At 43.3% G+C, this 20,033-nt stretch overlaps 3 protein-coding genes and 1 long non-coding RNA gene across 5 annotated transcripts in view, besides 1 other annotated feature; 1 reads left to right on the top strand and 3 right to left on the bottom strand.

Moving 5' to 3' along the window:
• Positions 1-4,354, top strand: part of ds (dachsous) — a 74,971-nt gene extending 70,617 nt beyond the window's left edge. The window contains exon 12 of one of the 2 annotated variants that reach the window (NM_078722.3): positions 53-4,354. In NM_078722.3, the coding sequence (NP_523446.2) occupies positions 53-3,408 (3,356 nt within the window). In that variant the 3' untranslated portion in view covers positions 3,409-4,354. The remainder of the gene's footprint in view (positions 1-52) is intronic. The other variant, NM_001298622.1, reaches the window with a different exon arrangement.
• Positions 4,355-10,121: 5,767 nt separating this feature from the next.
• Positions 10,122-10,183: a mobile genetic element.
• A 5,131-nt stretch (positions 10,184-15,314) lies between these two features.
• On the bottom strand, positions 15,315-15,638 carry lncRNA:CR45369 (long non-coding RNA:CR45369). Its single transcript, NR_124006.1, has one exon. It is a non-coding gene; the product is annotated as a long non-coding RNA:CR45369 (long non-coding RNA).
• Positions 15,639-16,166: 528 nt separating this feature from the next.
• Positions 16,167-18,715, bottom strand: CG2839 (uncharacterized protein). The gene has a single exon (NM_134696.3). It carries the CDS (start codon positions 18,702-18,704, stop codon positions 16,224-16,226), a length of 2,481 nt encoding a protein of 826 aa, NP_608540.1. The 5' UTR covers positions 18,705-18,715; the 3' UTR covers positions 16,167-16,223.
• A 95-nt stretch (positions 18,716-18,810) lies between these two features.
• lectin-21Ca lies at positions 18,811-19,750 on the bottom strand. Its single transcript, NM_144385.3, has one exon. It carries the CDS (start codon positions 19,721-19,723, stop codon positions 18,914-18,916), a length of 810 nt encoding a protein of 269 aa, NP_652642.2. The 5' UTR covers positions 19,724-19,750; the 3' UTR covers positions 18,811-18,913.
• Positions 19,751-20,033: the final 283 nt, after the last annotated feature.

The raw sequence follows: 20,033 nt of genomic DNA, 5'->3' as shown, positions 1-20,033 counted from the left end.
GTTCTCGTAATAAATTTTCTTTTCAATTCTTCTATTTCCCCATCCTTTTCAGCTACTGAACTTGGAGCCGTAATAACCTCTATTTCAGCCAACGATGTGGACACTTACCCCGCCCTGACCTACCGCCTTGGCGCAGAGTCTACCGTGGATATAGAAAACATGTCCATCTTTGCCTTGGATCGATATAGCGGGAAGCTCGTTCTAAAACGTCGGCTGGACTATGAGCTCCAGCAGGAGTATGAACTCGACGTGATTGCTTCGGATGCAGCCCATGAAGCTCGCACTGTTCTAACTGTGCGAGTGAACGATGAAAACGACAATGCACCAGTATTCCTGGCCCAACAGCCTCCGGCTTACTTTGCCATTTTGCCAGCTATATCCGAGATCAGTGAGAGTCTTTCCGTGGACTTCGATCTCCTAACTGTCAACGCCACTGACGCAGACTCGGAGGGTAATAACTCAAAGGTTATTTATATCATTGAACCTGCCCAGGAGGGCTTCAGTGTGCACCCATCAAATGGTGTTGTGTCTGTTAATATGTCTAGATTACAGCCGGCCGTATCCTCTAGCGGGGATTATTTTGTAAGAATTATAGCCAAGGACGCAGGAAAACCAGCTTTGAAAAGCTCAACACTTTTGAGAGTACAGGCAAATGACAACGGTTCCGGACGTTCGCAATTCCTACAGAACCAATATAGGGCTCAGATAAGCGAGGCAGCTCCTTTGGGATCGGTTGTTCTCCAGCTTGGACAAGATGCTCTGGATCAATCCTTAGCTATCATTGCTGGAAATGAAGAATCCGCTTTTGAGTTGCTCCAATCCAAAGCAATTGTCTTGGTCAAGCCCTTGGATAGAGAACGCAATGATCTCTACAAACTGCGATTGGTTTTAAGCCATCCACATGGACCTCCACTTATTTCAAGCTTAAATTCCTCGTCTGGAATCTCAGTAATCATAACAATCCTGGATGCCAACGATAACTTCCCAATTTTCGATCGAAGCGCTAAATATGAGGCTGAGATCAGCGAACTTGCTCCTCTGCGGTACTCCATAGCGCAGTTGCAGGCCATTGATGCCGATCAGGAAAACACCCCAAACTCAGAAGTGGTATACGACATAACCTCTGGCAATGATGAGCATATGTTTACGATAGACTTGGTCACCGGCGTTCTCTTTGTGAACAATCGCTTGGACTACGATTCGGGGGCCAAGAGTTACGAGCTAATAATCCGAGCCTGCGATAGTCATCACCAAAGACCACTTTGCAGCTTGCAACCCTTTCGATTGGAACTCCATGACGAGAACGACAACGAACCCAAGTTCCCGCTAACTGAATATGTTCACTTCCTGGCTGAAAACGAGCCGGTTGGCAGCTCCGTATTCCGTGCTCATGCCAGTGATTTGGATAAGGGACCCTTCGGGCAATTAAACTACAGCATAGGTCCTGCTCCCAGCGACGAGAGCTCTTGGAAAATGTTCCGAGTTGATTCGGAAAGTGGTCTCGTTACATCCGCCTTCGTATTCGACTATGAGCAAAGACAGCGCTATGACATGGAGCTGCTCGCCTCCGATATGGGCGGTAAGAAGGCCAGTGTGGCTGTGCGCGTAGAGATTGAGTCGAGGGATGAGTTCACCCCGCAGTTCACAGAGCGCACCTATAGGTTTGTGCTGCCAGCCGCCGTGGCCCTACCCCAAGGCTACGTGGTGGGTCAAGTGACTGCCACTGATAGTGACAGTGGCCCGGACGGACGAGTGGTCTATCAACTAAGTGCCCCACACTCGCATTTCAAGGTAAACCGTAGCAGCGGGGCTGTTCTAATCAAGAGGAAACTCAAACTGGATGGCGACGGAGACGGTAATCTGTACATGGATGGTCGAGATATCAGTCTAGTTATCTCAGCTTCCTCGGGGCGTCACAACTCCTTATCCAGCATGGCTGTTGTCGAGATTGCCTTGGATCCTTTGGCACATCCAGGCACAAACCTGGCCAGTGCAGGTGGTTCGTCAAGTGGTTCCATTGGCGATTGGGCAATTGGTCTACTGGTAGCTTTTCTTCTAGTCCTCTGCGCTGCCGCCGGAATCTTTCTATTCATCCATATGAGAAGCAGAAAACCGCGTAATGCGGTCAAGCCTCATCTTGCCACGGACAATGCTGGTGTGGGCAATACCAACAGCTATGTGGACCCCAGTGCTTTCGACACGATCCCTATAAGAGGAAGCATATCGGGCGGTGCTGCAGGAGCGGCATCTGGTCAATTCGCTCCTCCGAAGTACGACGAGATTCCTCCGTTTGGAGCTCATGCTGGCAGCTCCGGAGCAGCTACAACCTCCGAGTTGTCGGGCTCCGAACAGTCCGGTTCCAGTGGCCGAGGCTCTGCTGAGGACGATGGGGAGGATGAGGAGATTCGTATGATCAACGAGGGACCACTACATCACCGCAATGGTGGAGCTGGGGCAGGCAGCGATGATGGCCGAATTTCGGATATATCTGTGCAAAACACCCAGGAATACTTGGCTCGCCTGGGCATCGTAGATCACGATCCTAGTGGCGCCGGAGGAGGAGCTTCCAGTATGGCTGGTTCAAGTCACCCAATGCACTTGTATCACGATGATGATGCCACAGCACGGTCGGATATTACGAACCTCATCTATGCCAAACTTAATGATGTGACAGGAGCTGGTTCAGAGATAGGAAGCAGTGCAGACGACGCGGGAACCACTGCGGGCTCCATCGGAACCATCGGAACGGCTATAACCCATGGCCATGGGGTGATGAGCAGTTACGGAGAAGTTCCTGTTCCAGTACCGGTTGTGGTTGGCGGTAGTAATGTGGGTGGTTCCCTGAGCTCCATAGTTCACAGTGAGGAGGAATTGACTGGCAGCTACAACTGGGATTACCTATTGGATTGGGGACCGCAATATCAGCCACTTGCGCATGTGTTTTCCGAAATAGCGAGACTGAAAGATGACACCTTATCGGAGCACAGTGGAAGTGGGGCTTCCTCGTCCGCCAAGAGCAAGCACTCTTCCTCACATTCCTCAGCAGGAGCAGGAAGCGTGGTGCTCAAACCACCACCCTCAGCACCACCGACTCACATACCACCCCCCCTGCTAACCAATGTGGCACCAAGGGCCATTAACCTGCCTATGCGCTTGCCACCCCATTTGAGCCTGGCCCCCGCCCATTTGCCCAGATCGCCCATTGGTCATGAGGCGAGTGGCAGTTTCAGCACATCATCAGCAATGTCACCTTCGTTCTCGCCCTCTCTATCGCCGTTGGCAACAAGATCACCATCCATTTCTCCTCTGGGAGCGGGACCACCCACGCACCTGCCTCATGTCTCGTTGCCACGCCACGGTCATGCCCCTCAGCCAAGTCAGAGGGGAAATGTGGGGACACGGATGTAATCGAGCACTGGAGCTGTATATCCATCCATATAGTATTAATTGAGCCACCCCACTCACCCATACACCCACACAAACACAGAAGCACACATCGATACACTCACACTTATTTAAATTGCTGTATATATAACATACATTACCCTCTAAGTAACGATTGCGGAGCCTATGTGCCCCACTGGAAAGCCCATTATCGTATTGCAAAACACATTGTCCTTCGTGGCGCACATTACAAAACCAATCACTTTTAATTTGGCTTTAAAAATCCAACTAACCAACCTAACCCAGTTCCTGTGGGGCAAGGATGCACTGCAATCGCAGTAACGACAACAAAGCCAACAAAGACTCTCTGAAATGCGAGGAGCAGCAGGAGCCGGAACAGCCATACGTTGTAAGCATTTAGAGCCTAGAATAACAACCGAACTCGAACCGAATACACTCGAATCTGTTTCCGTAGCTTATAAGAATATATAAACTGTAGCTGTAGCGTAGGACTAAACTACTTTTATCGGAGCAAACCAAGTGCACTTAGGCAGCAGGTCATCCCTGTTTAAAGGGGATCAGATCCGGCTGCATCTCACATTTCCATTCCAATCCATATGACGGTGAGATGCGAAAAATTGTAAAAAGTTGTTTTTAGTAACCAATGGGGGGAAAAGAAAAGAAACCCTTGTATAAAACTGAATTGAAATAACGAAGCAAAGAATGAAAACGAAATATATTTAAGTATTTTTTTAGGTATACCCTAGTTATTAGTTATTATATATGTACATGTAAAGCTATGGATCATAGTGTATGTTCACTTGTGTGTGATGCTACTTGTGTAATTCTTTACGTTCTAGCAAAAAACTGTAAAAATGTTAAACAGTCTAAGGATCCACTATCTGCTAAGCCAATAGTTTGTATTAGCTAAACGAAAGCAAGAGAATAAATATTTAAATAATAAAAATCTACATTGAATTTGTGAATGATTTGCTTTCGGCAACAAGGGAAGGGAAGAACTCACTTGGATAGGATTTGCTGTTTCAATATGAATGTGTTTTTTTTTTATATACTCACTAATATTTTGGCAAATCTGTATGAGTGCTGTGTAATAGTTGGCAAAATGTGTAAACTATTGATCTGTACGCAAACACACACACGAAGTGGAGATCTGGACTTCTGGTTTCGGGATGTTAGGATGCTGCCTCTCGGTTTATCCAGACACCCTACAGACATCCCCATCTTCGTCTGAGAAATCTGCGTCCTCAAGCCACAACAACCGAGAACCGACATCCACTTTGTCTTCATTTCAAAGACGCTGCATGAACTCATTTATTTGTGGCTGATTTCTGGTCAGCACCACACCTCCACCTTGGACCTTCACTCCACCTACCCGTGCCATCGCCCTTGCCTGTCCTGTCGTCATTATCATTATTTGCCCCAGTCCCAAGTGCCAGCCCAAGATGCAGCTTGGGACTTGATTCTGGGGACCAGTTGAGTTATTTCCATTTGCCAGACATCGACTCGCGGTCGTATCAATTGCAGCAGATCAACAATACTGCGCTGGAACTGCTGAAATTTGTTTTCCGCTCTGTTCATACCTTCTTGTACATCGGGTGTATGAGTTGTTGTGTCTTTCAACTAAATAATAATAATAAAAAAAATGCTAAACATGTAAACTGAGGTATATATTGGGTATTTAGAGCTTCGATCCTCGAATAGCTTTCCCTTCTTTTTTTGGACTTATTTGGCAGGAGCGCAAGTTCTGTGCTATCCTCAGTCGAAAGGAGGGCATTTAAATGCTCGTGGTTATTATTAGTAGCAGTCAATTCACAGTACAGCGAATACAAATAACGACGAAGCCACCTGGATTGGTATGGATATACCAAGAATCGAGGCTAAGGAACAACCAGCAACGATGATGATGATGATTATGATTATGGGTTGTTGAAGCTGCCTAGGTATTCATTTAGGCTACGCATTTTTGGGGTGTGTACACACCAGACAACAACAACAACAACAACAAGGATGGAAAGTGAAAAGCCTTAATTTGTTACGGGCTCTATCCGGAAAAGGCAAAAATCTTAGGCTTAGCCCATGTCTTAAGTGCACTGTACAAAAATGTGCATATTAATATCTTATTTACTGATCGTGATAGAAAATTCCCCATACATAGTTCTCTTTAAGCACAAAATTTGTTCCTTATTTTAATGCAATATATACATTTTGTCGAATTATTTTTTCCCGTGTGAACTGACTTGAGCCGCTGCTCTGCCTTGGTTTATTTTTAAAGCCTTTTAAGTGGCTCGCCAAGTATGTGCACGTAGATCGTACCTTGGCATTGTTCTAGGGCTGGGCATTTTTCACTTGGCCTGTCAAATCGGAACTTCGACAGCTACGCCACCAAGGACTCCGGCCCTGCCCAATTCAGAAACCATGACCGGGTGGTGATGCAAGTGGTGCTAGCTGTGCGAGTACTGCTGGATTCTCTACTGATTGCGAAATAAGTGATTTGCGGAATGCGTGTTAAGGCTCAATTCCGCTGTAGATCTCGCCAGTTCCACTCCTCGCTTTCCCCTGCCGGTCTTATGTTTTTATAATTTGTCAATACATCAAGCTCACAATAAAGTGATTACTGTATGGTGGAGAAAGAGGAGAGGAAGATCTAATCCCTCATACGAAATTCAAAATGAAATAAAATAATAATTTTATTTCAACTCGAATGGCCGCACTGATGAGCAAATTAAAGCTGCAGCAGCGAAGTATGAATCGCATCCGCGCCGAACATCAATTTGGGCCTTTCTTCGTAGCCGCAGAGGCACTTGATGCCGCTTGCAGATTTACAGATCTCTTCCAGAGGCGCGCTTCTGCGGCTTAATAACAATTCCATTAGCGGCTAATGTCTTCATTGCAAGTGTCAGTTTTGGCAGGGCAGGGGTGTCGACCCAAGGGGGTGACGCTAAACTGACTGGCCGGGTACTGCCCAAGCCGCCAACTCCAATCCAATCCGCTGGACATAAGGTCCGTCATCGGTGCTTAACTCAGCGGCTGGCCAAAGGAACACTTCAAAAAACTGTACGATAAGCTTTAAAAAATCATCCAAAAATGTATCTTCTTGAGAGAACTAATGGTGGAAACTCTTGCTCTACTTGTTCAAATGTTTTTAAATTTACAAATTTTAATTTTTCCCAGTGCAGAGTTATGGCCATAGCCTTCAACCGCCCCAAACGCATCCTCCTCTCGCAACACCACCGCGGCATCTGGCCCAACTGCTTTTGCCTCTCATCTCGCATGTCAGTTTAACACTTTTGAATCCTTTGAAGTCCCTGCTCGACTGCGTTTTATTGTACAAAGTTATGGCAACGGCAATGGCTGCACTAATAAGCTCGTTCCCAGCTATGTTCCCTCTCCTTTTTCATTCCGAAACCCCATTCCCATTCCCATTTCCGATCCCATTGCCATTCGGATTCCGATTGCAGTCCCGGATCATTGGCATTAGCATTCGCAAGTGGCCAACAAATGCGAAAATAATTGCTGCCACGAAATAAATGCGAGAATGGTCGGAGAGGAATGGAAGCCAATTGTGGCCCATTGCTAATTGCCGGCTTGATTGGATATGATCGAGGGTCAAGAAGAGGAGGGACGACTCCGGAGAAAAGAACAATCACAATAAACAGACTTTTACGAACGAAAGGAGCATCCTGGGTCTTTTCGCCTCTCGGGTTCTTAGCTGGCAATTTCCGTTTCCGCTTGATGTGGGTGGAGACTAAAAGGCCCTGCTGAATAAGAGATCACAGATGAACTGCATCAAAGAATGGAGCACCGACGGCTCAAAAAAAAAAGCAGACGCCAAATGTAATTCGATACGTTTGGAGACTGCACTGGCGCCGACATAAGACCCAAAAAAAACAAACAACAAAGAGGGGCCACTGTCCGTTCAAATCTCAGTCAAAAAGATTGTGTTTCCTCGCTCATCCACGATCCAGGATCCAGAATCCATTAGAGACTGACAAGCAAACGCCGCATAATCGAACAAGCGCATTCGCGGCCATAATGGCAATAGAATCATCCTCCAAACCGAACAACCAGCCACTATAAGACCATCCATCTATCCATCCACTCGAAGAACCCAATCCAATCCCAATGCTGCAACAAAGGTAGCCATTAAAATATAATAATAGTTGTTCTTTTTCAGGTGCTTTTGACGGCTACACAGCGAAAAATACTAGCTAGAATGTGGGAATTAAATTGGCCGTTCATTGTCAGCTATGAATGGGAAAATAGTTTACAGTTGGTATAAGCAATTTACAATAAATATTTTTACTTTTTGGGCCGAATTTTGGCTTTCAAAATTTCTTTCTGTGCTTTTGGCGGGAACAAAAGGAGCAGCATCTGCTACTGTGGCCAAGCAATTTGGACACACACCGACGAAGCGATGATAGAATCTCATAATGCAACCTCGGATCGGGGAAATCGAGGGCCTTTGGAATGGGGAGGTGGTGGCAGGCTGCTGGCGAACGTCAAAGCCAAACAAGAACAATCTATCCAAATGTCCATCTATCGAGCAGATAAAGCTGCATCCATCTTATCCGCATCCGCGTCTGTGTCCGTGAATTGTTCCCTGGCTTCCCTGCTATTCCTCACCCTTTCTCCAACCTTGCGACTGCTGCGCTTTTCCTGCGTGCCTCTTTCTCTGGAGATTTGTGTGAGCTTACACTTTGCGCCAACTACAAACGGCGGCTGATGAAGATTAGCCCGTCTCCTGTCTGCCGGCCTCTGGAAAACCACCGCACCGCCACCCCCAGCACCTCTGTCGAACGCCGTGACATTGATGTGCCACCAACAGCAACTGCAGCAGCTTCAGCAGCAGCAGCAGCATCAGCAGCAGCATTGCAACAAGCGAAGCCATTTCTGCTGCCATTGTTTTGTCGCTTGCCTTTGGATTTTTGGCTTGGAATTTCGGTAACCATCCTCGGTTTTTGTATTTTTTTTTTTTGTTTTAGATTTCAATTGCTGGCTGGTGTCCTTTTAGCTTCAAGAGAGATTTGCATTTTATCGCATTTCGCTCGCCAGCGGATGTCGTCTGCCTCGTTCGTTGTCTCTCTTAAAGCATTGCTGACATTCGAAGACAGTTCCTCAAGCTGCCACCGATTTCCCGGATTTCTCAGGGGGTCCAATGAAGGGGGTGTGCTCAGTGGGCTTCAATTTCGGCCAAGCGATTGTCAGTTAATTGAAATATTCGTGCAGTCGTCAATGTCAGTAGTAATTCGCGATTCCAAGGATTTTGAGATATTATCACACCGGAAAGATATGCGAGATAAAAAACGACATTTTTGCTTAATCCATAAGATAAAGAGCTAGGCCTTTTGGCTAATACAATCTAAAATACAAATTATAAAGTATTTATATTTTAAAATATTTTAATATATTTTTGTTCTTTGGCGCAGGAGCTGATGATCTTCAGGACTTTTGGACATGATCTCCATGGTGTGGACTCATTAAAGAGTCGCTTAGGCATTGCAATCGAGCCGGACCATTACCATCAAATGTGTTAATGTGCCAAACTCAGAAGAGGCAGCGCAGATTGGTCAGTTTGGACAACTGTTGCAGCAAATGCGCCTGGTGTTGCTGGTGTGTTGCAGCAACTGTGGCCGCTGCTTGCGGCTCATGCGGGCACGAAAGAGGAGGCGAACAAGTAGCCCAAGGAGCGCTACCCGCTGTGCCACAAAGTTAAGCAGAATCAATTTATAAATCAGCGCGCTGGCGGCTTTAAAGGTCAGCGATAACAACAACAGCCAGTCGGTAGAGGGGATTGGCCGCAGCTTCTTGTCCCGCGATGAGCAATTTATTGTGTCAAACTCAATTATACTCGTGTGATATTTTTGTTGCCCACCAAAAACGAAAAGCAGCGCAAACGAAAAGAAAAAAATGAATCCACAACAGAAATGCCCCAAAACACAAGCTCACATGGATTCGGGCAGACACAGGCATCTGTACATATATCTGTTTAAGAAGGAGCAACCCAAATTCCCCAAATGCTGCAACTTTTGGCCGAGAGAAGCCACAAGCAGAAATGCAGTGAAGAATCGGAAACCGAAACAGAAACAGAGGCTCCAAATGAAGGAGGAAGAGTTCAAGATAAATGAGCAGAATTGGTTTGGCGAAAGGCGCAATTCAACTGCCAAAAAACAATATATATACAAATATATATATACATATGTATATATATAGAGAGAGAAGGGGAAACACCACCGGGAGCACAAATAACAAAAGTCCCAAGAATGGTGTTGTGTGCAAACGAACTAAAAATTCCCTGCAGCAGTACAAATATCACTTTATGTGGAATAAACTGAACATGATTCATTTACTCAATTTAACATTAAAAGGAAACAAAATTTTCTAAAATAAGTGCTGGGCATATTTAAATGAGTCTTTTCTTTTCATCCGTATTAATATGCCCCTTAGAAAAGTCGACATCAGAAACAAGTACCTTAGAGCACATTTTGCCCTCTGTATACGTACGTACGGCCAACACTTACTAAGTTTGTCGGCTGTGTTTTTTATATTTATACATGTTAGCCCATAGAGTAAATGGGTATATCTGATTCACTCAAAAGTATATATATTCTGGACAAGGTTCACTACCCGAGTCGATCGGCTTGATCTCATTTTGAAAAATTGTTTGATTTTTCAAATTTAATAGAACCAAAATTAAATATATTTTTTCTTTTATTTTACTGAGTAAGGGGTATCTGATAACCGAGGCACTCTACCAACGCGTTCTCTCGAGTTTTTTTGACTGGGCAGGCAAGAATTTTACGTTGACACTTTTAAGTGGACATCAAGCAGTTTGCGCATATTTTCCTTCCCCTACCAAAGAGCAGCTGCAGCAGTTGAAATGGGCAACATTTGGCTCGGGTTCGAATTCGGGATTCTGGTTGGGCTTTTTTCCGAAATTCACAGTTGAAACTGCAGCGCAGGGAGATTGTGAAACTTTTTGGTGGCGAGGGGCGCGAGTTATGCGATCCTTGGACTCTTAACGATTCGCCTTTGTCGTTGGAGCCTCTCTTTCTGCACTTCTTTCATATATCTGGGCATTTTTTTTTTTTTTGGGAGCTCTCCCTTGCGGGGTCAGAAATTCAGTTAATTTAGCGAGAAATGCACGAAAATTGTCAGCGATCGGCGGCTCGCATTTTGAGGCCAGAGGTCGACTGCACAGACGGGGACTCAACTCTTTCAATAGAAAGCAAATATGCGAAACAGTTGCATCAAAGGCACAATTAGGCTATGTAGGACGAATGATTTGGAGGGGCAGAGGGGACGGGGAACAGGCTCATCAAAGTGGATAAGCCGCCGCTGCTCGTAAATCTTCGACACATAAACAAAATCCATCCAATCCAGAGAATTTTTATTGCTTATTATTGCGAGTCTTTCTTGCCTTGAAGTTCGCAGAACCAACAATAACACAAATGCACAAAAGTATCGAATTTCATTTCCTGTGTCCCCAAAGAAAGCTCAAAGCACTGAAAGAAAATGCGTAATCTCTGGAAAAAGTTATATATTTATATGAGATAGTTTTGATATTTTCAGGTTGCAAATATCAGAAATTTTCGTCCGTGCAGCTTCACTGCCGATCATCATCCACTTGTCATTACCAATCCGCACACAATGGCGAGCTCATCCTCCGGCTCCAACTGCTCCTTGAAATCAGATCCTTGCCGCGCAATCGCCGCACACAAATCGTAACGATTTCTCATTTTAATCAATTAAAAAGTCAGCGATACCGATCCCGATGCCGATTTCGATGCTAACTGTAAACCGCTGACACTTGCCGAAAATATGCCGAAAGTCTCGAACTCGGGGACTTGGAGTCTGGAAATCGGAGTTTCAGCTTGCAGTTAAAATCGGACCCTTGCAGTTTGTTTGATTAATGAGGTGAAATGTTGTGAAATATTGTCGGAGGGCTTTGGCTTGGAAAGCGGCGATTGGAAAGGGGGAGGCAGCGACAAATCAAATGGAAATCAATACCTACATGAAACATAACGCCTCTCATCCTGCGCCGACCCCGTTTTAAATAAATGAGCCCGGGGAGACGCCCCCAATCGCTGGCCCCTCTTGGATCTCGGGGCCTTTCCTTATAAGGACAGACAACTCTTCGGAGTTGTCAAAAATACCAAGCCACGAAATAAAGAATTGCGAAACTCCCAAAAAAAAAAAAAACAGCAGTCTCGGGGTCTGCCCATGGACAGAACAAACAATTCGGCAAGTGTGAACATGTAAGTGTCAGTGGCTCAGTTCGAGTCATTCGAGCTGAATGCAGCCGTATCACAGATGCGAAATCGTGCAGGTGTTCCCGAAGTAGTGGCTATAATGCCTTTGCCACTAGCTGCTGTTCGCCCAATTTCTGCGAAAGGCGTGAAAACTTCGATCCTAGTAAAACTAAATCAATATGCACGCGGCGTATACTTAATCAAGACATAAAAAATCTCCAAAAACCGGGAGAAAAATGGAGTCAAGTTAGAAAATAAGCAAGAAAAGACGAACCTTCAATGCTCTCATAAATACCAAAATGCGTATATTAAAATAAGATTAAAATATATTTTTCATAAATAATCTAAACGAAAAATAGTATTCTATAAAATTAAGAGTAATTAAGTTAATAGTACCAGCTTCCTGGAAAGACCGAAATACCCTTTACAAGATTCCAACTTGGATATACTTTCAAACCGATCGATCTGCCCCTGCAGCTAATCTTCCAACTTGGTGGGCTTAATCGCCAGGCGAATGATGTCCATAGTTAGAGCTAATCGCAGGCGGAGATCAAAGAGGAACTATCCATGGCTGCCATGGGAAATTATTGGAACCGTCTTTGCCAATCAGCTGGAGGCTGATAGTTGGCGAAAGCCAAAAAAACGCCCATTGGCCAACGGACGGTTAAGCCAATGGGACTTTAAAAGCGACAATCGCTTCGATTACCCCAAAGCGCAAATGGATGTTTTCGCACCTTTACGCAATCATCCTGGCAAACTCTGAATTGCATTAATGTCTGGAAAATCGGTACGCCGTCGACCCAGTTTAAAATGGAACAGACTGGAGCTCTTTAACTCTCAGCCTAGGTTCACAACGCTTTGTGACCGCATTAAATTCTAATAACTCGCTATTATGACATGATAGTCACGTATTAGGCAAAACAGCAACCGAGTAACCGCATAACCAATAACCTACAACTCTCAGGCCCCACGACAAACTGCATTCAGAATTATGAGGCGATCGGCAACCGGTTGGACGACCAACCTCAGACTGGGCCACTGAAATTGGGAGGAGAATCTCGCGGGGCAGGCAATATTAATGCGCAAATGCCAAAATATTTGAGGCAACCAAAAATTTGCATTCGCATGGAAAATATTGCAAGCCAATGTGAATAAGAAGTCGGGTATGCAAATAAGAGTTTTCCCGCGACGAACTTCGAAATCATAGGTGCGACTAAACATATTGAGTACTTGAAGATGAAGCTAAACTTAAGCCCTTTCGTGCACAAATGCAGAATATTATTTTCGATTTTGGTGTTAAAAATTACTGGGTGTAACAGAAACAAACAATTTACATAACAAAAGGCGAATATTTTGTCGCCTGCAGGCGAGTTCCAGTTAAAGATCTGGCTCCAGGCTCACTTTTGGTTTCAATTTTACTTTTTTTTCTCGTCTTTTATTTGGAGCGTTGACACATTTCCACATGCCCACACACATGGTAGATTGTTCTAATAGCTGGCGAAAAATCTGCATAGGTATCTTAGCTGGAAGCAAATACTGCAGTAAGGGGCAAAATGAAAAGCTTGCTCTGATCGATTTGTGAGCGGCAGCGGGCTGCTTAATTTGGCTTATGTTTCATATTTGCCCTGGGGCAGAATCGTTTAGTGCTCGGCCCGTTGATTTATTTCGCCCGTATTTGGCGAGACCGAGGTCCACTCACGACGAGGGTGTTGCATTGGAGCTGTGCTCCTGCTGTTGCTGCCTCCTGTTGCATGTGGCTGCTGGTGCTGCTGCTGCTGGTTGCAACCCAAAAACTTGAACTTCGACTTTCGAAAACAACGGCCCGGCTACGGCTGACTAATGAGAGAATTATGCAAAGAGATAGAACGGGTGCGATGGTGGAGAAACGGGGATCGAGAACTGGGATCGGACACTCGGACATTTTTAGCGTGTCTCAGACTCGCAGTATTCATTAGGTTGAAACTTCGCCCGCACCTCGCAGCTAATTGCCAGTATCTGCATCTAGAAGTGAAACCACTACCAAATGCCAGCCACATCAACATGAACACACATCTTATCGGACCAACCAATTAAGACACACAAAAACCTAGCTCGACGGCCGAAAATTGTCAGCAAATCGAAATGAAAATCAAAGTCAGTCGAATAGACAGGCAGCCGTTTTAATTTGATTTGAAGTGAGGCCGCCGCAAAGCCGAGAGAAAAACCGCGGAGAGAACCTCTAGCATCCAGCCACATACTACATGGTACACACAAAAAAAAAAGGTCTCTAAATATGCTGGGCTTTTTATATAGCATCCATCTTCGTCCTTAAAGAACGCACGATCGTATTCCTGTTTCAATTTTATACATTTTGGAGCCATTGAAGCAGTACTTCCCCCCATCATCAATGGCAGTATTTATACACCTTTATTTCATGTACTGGTTTCTTTCCGTGTACTTAGGTCTGTCCCCTTAGCCACCGAGTGCATTTTGGTTGTTGGCTTTTCGATTTCGTTTGCGATTAGGCTACGCCAAAAACATAAGCCAGCAGCCGCGATATTTGACTGCCTATAATGAGCCAGCAACATGCTCACTTGCTAAATAAAATTGCTAAATTGCCGCTTGGCTTTGGCGACCAGTGTGCCCGATTGCCAATTGGCAACTGCCAACTTGCATGTTGCCAACTTGAATTGAAGGCTCCAAACTGCCACCTGCAGCGACATCTAAGCCATTGTTTTACGATTGCTCCGGTATGCAGATCCAAAGTTTGATTTTCAATCTTAGAATATACATTTAAGGATGTCTAAGCACTACTAAAGTATTTTATTTCAATTGTGTTTCTTATCATATCAAACTGATTTATAAAATAGATACAGTCACACAATTAACTCGTCCTGGGCTTCGCTACTGTGTGGAAAAGATGCGAATAGAGCTATGTCAAAAAGTTGGCCATAACTGAACTTGGTCGGTGTGAAGGTCTAAACGCAGCGCTGGCTAGAAAAGGCAGTTAATTGAATGCATTTGCAAAGAAGAGACGAGATAAAGTATTCAACCCACGCAGCCGGCTAAGTCTCTTCTGTAGGTATTTTCACGTTCAAAGGTTATGACGTTGTCGTGTCAACATTTTATTATTTATTGTTGTAGCCTCTAGCCAGGCGAAAAGGGTTTGCCCCAAAACAAAGCCAACTAATGCGCCCACTCCTCCACTGCCTCCAGTCTACAGTCTACAGTCTTCAGTCTTCTGTTGCCGTTGCCTGTCGGTGACTTTTGAGCTTTGAGCGTTGTTTGAGCCGCAGTTTTGAGTTCCTGTCCTGTCCTGTCAGTTATTAATGGAGCGCCATTGTCGGCCCCCCTTTGACCCACAAATGGCGCTTTGATTTTGCCATAGAAATTAGCATTCAATGCAATTTACTTTGCCATGCCAATCAACGCCCTCCGCCAAGCTTAGTAAAAAGAAAAGGGAGTACACGTTCCAGGAGAAAACTCAATTTCAGCCGACGATCTGTGTAAAAGAACAGTTTCTATTCCTCGAAGAACAGGAAGATTTTGCGCTGTTATACGCGCTATTGTGTGCGTAAAGACAGCATCAAACTACTTCAGATGACAAAGAAAGCTGGCTCCACAGAGTTACTACGGAAAATGAATCAAAACATATAAACAAAAACATATAGACAAAATTCCAATGTTGCATAAACATTATAGCCAAATTTACTACATTTTTACGGATTATGTATACAAATCAATATTTTCGTAGTATTTATATTAGTACTTGTCTTAAAAATCGTAATAATTTTGATATAATTCTTCTCAGTGCATCGCCATAGTTCTGGTTGTCGTTGTCTCTTGTCTCTATTCAAGATGTAGGTGGCGACATCGACATCACTTACGCTACACAGATCCCGACATTAGATAGTCGCTCTGCTCTTTTTCGTCGATCCTCAGTCTTCACAGAATTCTTCCGCCCCTTCTTCCGGGGCTTCGGGTTCCCGGTTCCTCTAGTTATTCGCATTCGTGCGCGTTTGTAGATTGTTAGAAGCGAATCGAGAAGGACTGGCGACTGCAGGCAGAAGACTCAAAGATGAGGCCTATAGGTTTGAGCTAGGAACGAATACTGTGCGGCTGCCTTGTTGTTGACGTCGTTGATTTGAATGTTTCATCTGCCGCAGCCACAATGCAAAAAACAACAGCATAAACAAACAGAGCGTGCTTTTTAATTGCGGTGCCGCCAACAGACATTAACATTAACATTAGATGAGTCCCGACGAAAATAGTCGCAATGTTGATGATGTATCTGCGTTCCTTGATTACCCAGTTATTCCACTATCTGTGTGGGCGGTGCAGCTGGAAGGCTTCGCACACAGGAAATACAAAATAATAATAGAAGATGTATGCACAACAAATACACTTATTGAGTTTTTTATTACTTATACGAAATTACGTAATTTTGTTTAATTTCTAATTGAAACATTTCGCATTGCACATTTTATACTAATACAATTATTCGAAAGACCATAAAGAAATTATAAAAATTGTCATATTCTACTTTGGCCGTTTATATATAAATAATAATAAACTTGTTATAGGATATCCTTATTCATACCACCAATACAAATAATACCAACCCAAACTCCATTTAAGTTCTGTTCCATAACTTTTGTAATTGTAAGAAGTATTATCGTCATAGCTTGGTTTTTTCTTTTTCTTAGATTTTTTACATTTTTTCTCCCCGTCTTTACGTATCCAACATACTTCACACTTTTTTTTACCCTTCTCGTTTGTCGAACATGTTTTACATTTATTTGTGCCTTTTTTAGTAACCCAACACTTTTCCTGCATATTCTTTTCCTTTTCCTCTGTCTCTTTCTTCTTTCTTTCCTCTTCTTTTCTTTCCTCCTCCTTTCTTTTTTCCTCTTCTTTTCTTTTTTCCTCTTCTCTTTTTCTCTCATCTTCTTTTCTTTTTTCCTCTTCTCTTTTTCTCTCCTCTTTTTTTCTTTTTTCCTCTTCTCTTTTTCTCTTCTCTTCTTTTCTTTTTTCCTCTTCTCTTTTTCTCTCCTCTTCTTTTCTTCGTTCCTCTTCCTTTCTTTTTTCCTCTTCTCTTCTTCTTTCCTCTTCTCTTTTTCTCTCCTCTTCTTTTCTTTTTTCCTCTTCTCTTTTTCTCTCCTCTTCTTTTCTTCGTTCCTCTTCCTTTCTTTTTTCCTCTTCTCTTCTTCTTTCCTCTTCTCTTCTTCTTTCCTCTTCTCTTCTTCTTTCCTCTTCTCTTCTTCTTTCCTCTTCTCTTTTTCTTTCCTCTTCTCTTCTTCTTTCCTCCTCTCTTCTTCTTTCCTCTTCTCTTCTTCTTTCCTCTTCTCTTCTTCTTTCCTCTTCTCTTCTTCTTTCCTCTTCTCTTCTTCGTTCCTCGTCTCTTCTTTCCTTTTCTCTTCTTTCTTCTTCCTTTCTTTTTTCCTCTTCTCTTCTTCTTTCCTTTTCTCTTCTTTCTTCTTCCTTTCTTTTTCCCTCTTCTCTTCTTCTTTCCTTTTCTCTTCTTTCTTCTTCCTTTCTTTTTTCCTCTTCTCTTCTTCTTTCCTCATCTTTCCTTCTTTCCTCTTCTTTTCTTTTTTCCTCCTCTTCTCTTCTTTCCTCTTCTTTCCTTCTTTCCTCTTCTTCCCTTCTTCTTTTCTCTTCCCTTCTTCTTTTCTCTTCTCTTCTTCTTTCCTCTTTCTTTCTTCTTTCCTCTGCTTTCCTTTCCTCTTCTTTCCTTTCCGCTTCCTCTCTTCTTTCTTCTTCTTTCCTTTCCTCTTCCTTTCTCTTTTCCTCTTCTCTTCTTCTCTTCTCATCTCTTCTTCTTTTCTCTTTTCTTCTTTCCTCTTCCTTTCTTCTTTCCTCCTCTTTCCTTTCCTCTTCCTTTCTTCTTTCCTCTTCTTTCCTTTCCTCTTCCTTTCTTCTTTCCTCTTCCTTTCGTTTTTCCTCTTCTTTTCTTCTTTTCTCTTCTCTTTTTCTTTCCTCTTCTTTTTTCCTATTATGTTCTCTCTTTCTTTCCTCTTCTCTTTCTCTTTCCTCTTCTTTTTTTCTTTCCTCTTCCTTTCTTCTTTCCTCTTCTCTTTTTCTTTCCTCTTCTCTTTTTCTTTCCTCTTCTCTTTTTCTTTCCTCTTCTCTTTTTCTTTCCTCTTCTCTTTTTCTTTCCTCTTCTCTTCTTCTTTCCTCTTCTTTTCTTTTTTCCTCTTCTTTACTTCTTTCCTTTTCCATTATTCGTGGTTTCCCTTGATTCTTGTTTATTTCATCTTCTTTTTTTCGATTCTGGTTGGCTTGGCAAATGAACAAAACTCGGTGGTCACATTGAAAAGTCTGATATAGTCCGCCTTTTACACGAACGCATTGCGCATTTTCCCTGTTTGGCTGGCCTTTGTTCCATTTCAAAAATGGAGCTTTGCTCCCGGAAACCAACGAAATGTATTGGCCGTGATCGGTTAGATCGGATAAATCGAGCCAATACGACTCGGTATCAAGTTTTTGACTGATAAGGTGCAATTCCTCCTCGTTTTGTGGCGACGCCAAGTGACCGCCCATCTCGCGACATTTTGTCATTGCATCAAACCAATTTTGCTTAACGTGCCTCTCGATGTAAAAGAACCGTGAACCTACTTTCTCAAATTCTGGATGGAGTGATACCTTTGACGAAACATTTCTGGTATCCAGTGAACATTGGAGAGCATTCAGTGCCTTCCGTAAGGATTTCTCTAAAGATAATTTTTTGACCTTTATCTCCATCTTCGCATGCAGGTCCATGAAATGGCCTTCCATTTTAACCTTTAATGCTTTCAATTGCTTATCATTGACTTCTTGGTGTCCTTCTATCCTGTCTAGAATTCCCTGCGTTTCGTTGAAAATTCGGAAATTGGCAGTGTACCCTTCCTTTTGCTGCTCTGAAATGTTCTCAAGGATTGGTAATATGTCGATAAGACACATTTCACCAAGTTTTTTAAGTCTGTCGTACGATGAAATTAGGGGATCCTGAAGAATATCGTTTTCAGCAAACACGTTGCAAGAACCGTAGGAAAAGAACACGAACAAGAAATAGGTCGCGCATTCGAACATGTTGAGTGAGTATAACGAACTGATTCCAAAATTATTTATAATTTTTCTTTTTCTCATCAACAAATTTTGCACACCTCGTACACAGGTAACACACCGGAACGATCGTATTTTATGTAGAAAAATTTAAGTATTTACTACACATCTTATAATAGTAAGAGATCATTTCGCTTTTAAGAAATCTGCAATAATTTTGTACATTGTAAAATCTTTTAATTTACTGCAAGCTGGCAAATAAAAAGAAACTGTTCGCTGCACTTTCCATCCATCATTTCTCCTCCACGTAAGTGAACACAGCGCTGATGAATTTGCACCTGAGGCCTATGTTTATGCCATTTCAAAAAGGGTGGATTCATTCCCGTTGCTAAAGAAATGAATTCGCCCCACTTAGCAATGTCATTGATGTCCAGCCAGAAGTCGTGACTTCCGTCATTGATGTCCTTAAGTTCCGTACGGATAGCATCCAATTCGTCTTCGCTCTGGATTGTCAACAGATGAGCACCCATTTTATGGCACATGCTTGTCGCTTTAAACCAATCCACTTTGTGTTTCTTCTCGATGAAAAAATGCCTCCAGCCAATCTTCTGAAATTGGGATGGGATTTCGGTTTTCGGCATCACTTTTTTCGCTTCCACGGATAGATTTAGGGCTTTTTTCGTTTCTTGCAATTGTAACTCCAGACTTGCTAAGTGACGTTGGATATTTTTCACATTCTTAATCTTCGCACTTAGAGCATTAAATTCGTTATCCACATTGTCGTGAATTACTTTTATTTTGTCGTTTGTTTCCTTCTCCTGACCTTCAATCTTAGCCAGTTGTTTCCTGGTTTCATTCACTTGGACTTCGTTAGCAGAGTTCCAGTGGCTCTTATGGTTGTTGGAAATATACTTAAGTACTGGCGCCAGTTCTACGAGACACACTTCCTTATCCGTTGACATTCGAGGACACACATCCTTTGCACGGATTCCATAGAGCCCACAGGCCATGAAGACGTGCAGAAAAAAGTTTGCGTGCTGGAACATTCAGTGCTATAACTTGAGGGAATAAATGCTACTTAAGAACTAAATCTCGATTTATTTTTTTTTTAAGAGTATCGTACGACAAATTCGTCACACTCCTTAAAATGGTAATAGGCACTAACCGATTTTGTACAAAACAAAATTGTGAGGTAGGTTAACAGTTTTATGCATTTTTTAAGATTTATTAACCTCATACCAGCTGCTTTGCAGACGTGGTGTTGTTAGTACATTTGATCTTGTTTTCCCAGCGATTCATATTGCATTGGAGAGACACAAGCCGTTTTAATCCCATTTGGAGATCCACAAATAAATC

This window comes from Drosophila melanogaster, chromosome 2L, assembly GCF_000001215.4.
Source record: "Drosophila melanogaster chromosome 2L".
In the NCBI taxonomy this organism is placed as follows: Eukaryota; Metazoa; Arthropoda; class Insecta; order Diptera; family Drosophilidae; genus Drosophila; species Drosophila melanogaster.
Note: the sequence above shows the minus strand (reverse complement) of the source record. Positions and strands in the feature narration are given on the sequence as shown.

What these genes read in the sequence shown, in the direction of transcription:
- lectin-21Ca (NM_144385.3), bottom strand. Translation starts at nt 19,723, where the DNA reads ATGTTCCAGCACGCAAACTTTTTTCTGCACGTCTTCATGGCCTGTGGG.
- CG2839 (NM_134696.3), bottom strand. Translation starts at nt 18,704, where the DNA reads ATGTTCGAATGCGCGACCTATTTCTTGTTCGTGTTCTTTTCCTACGGT.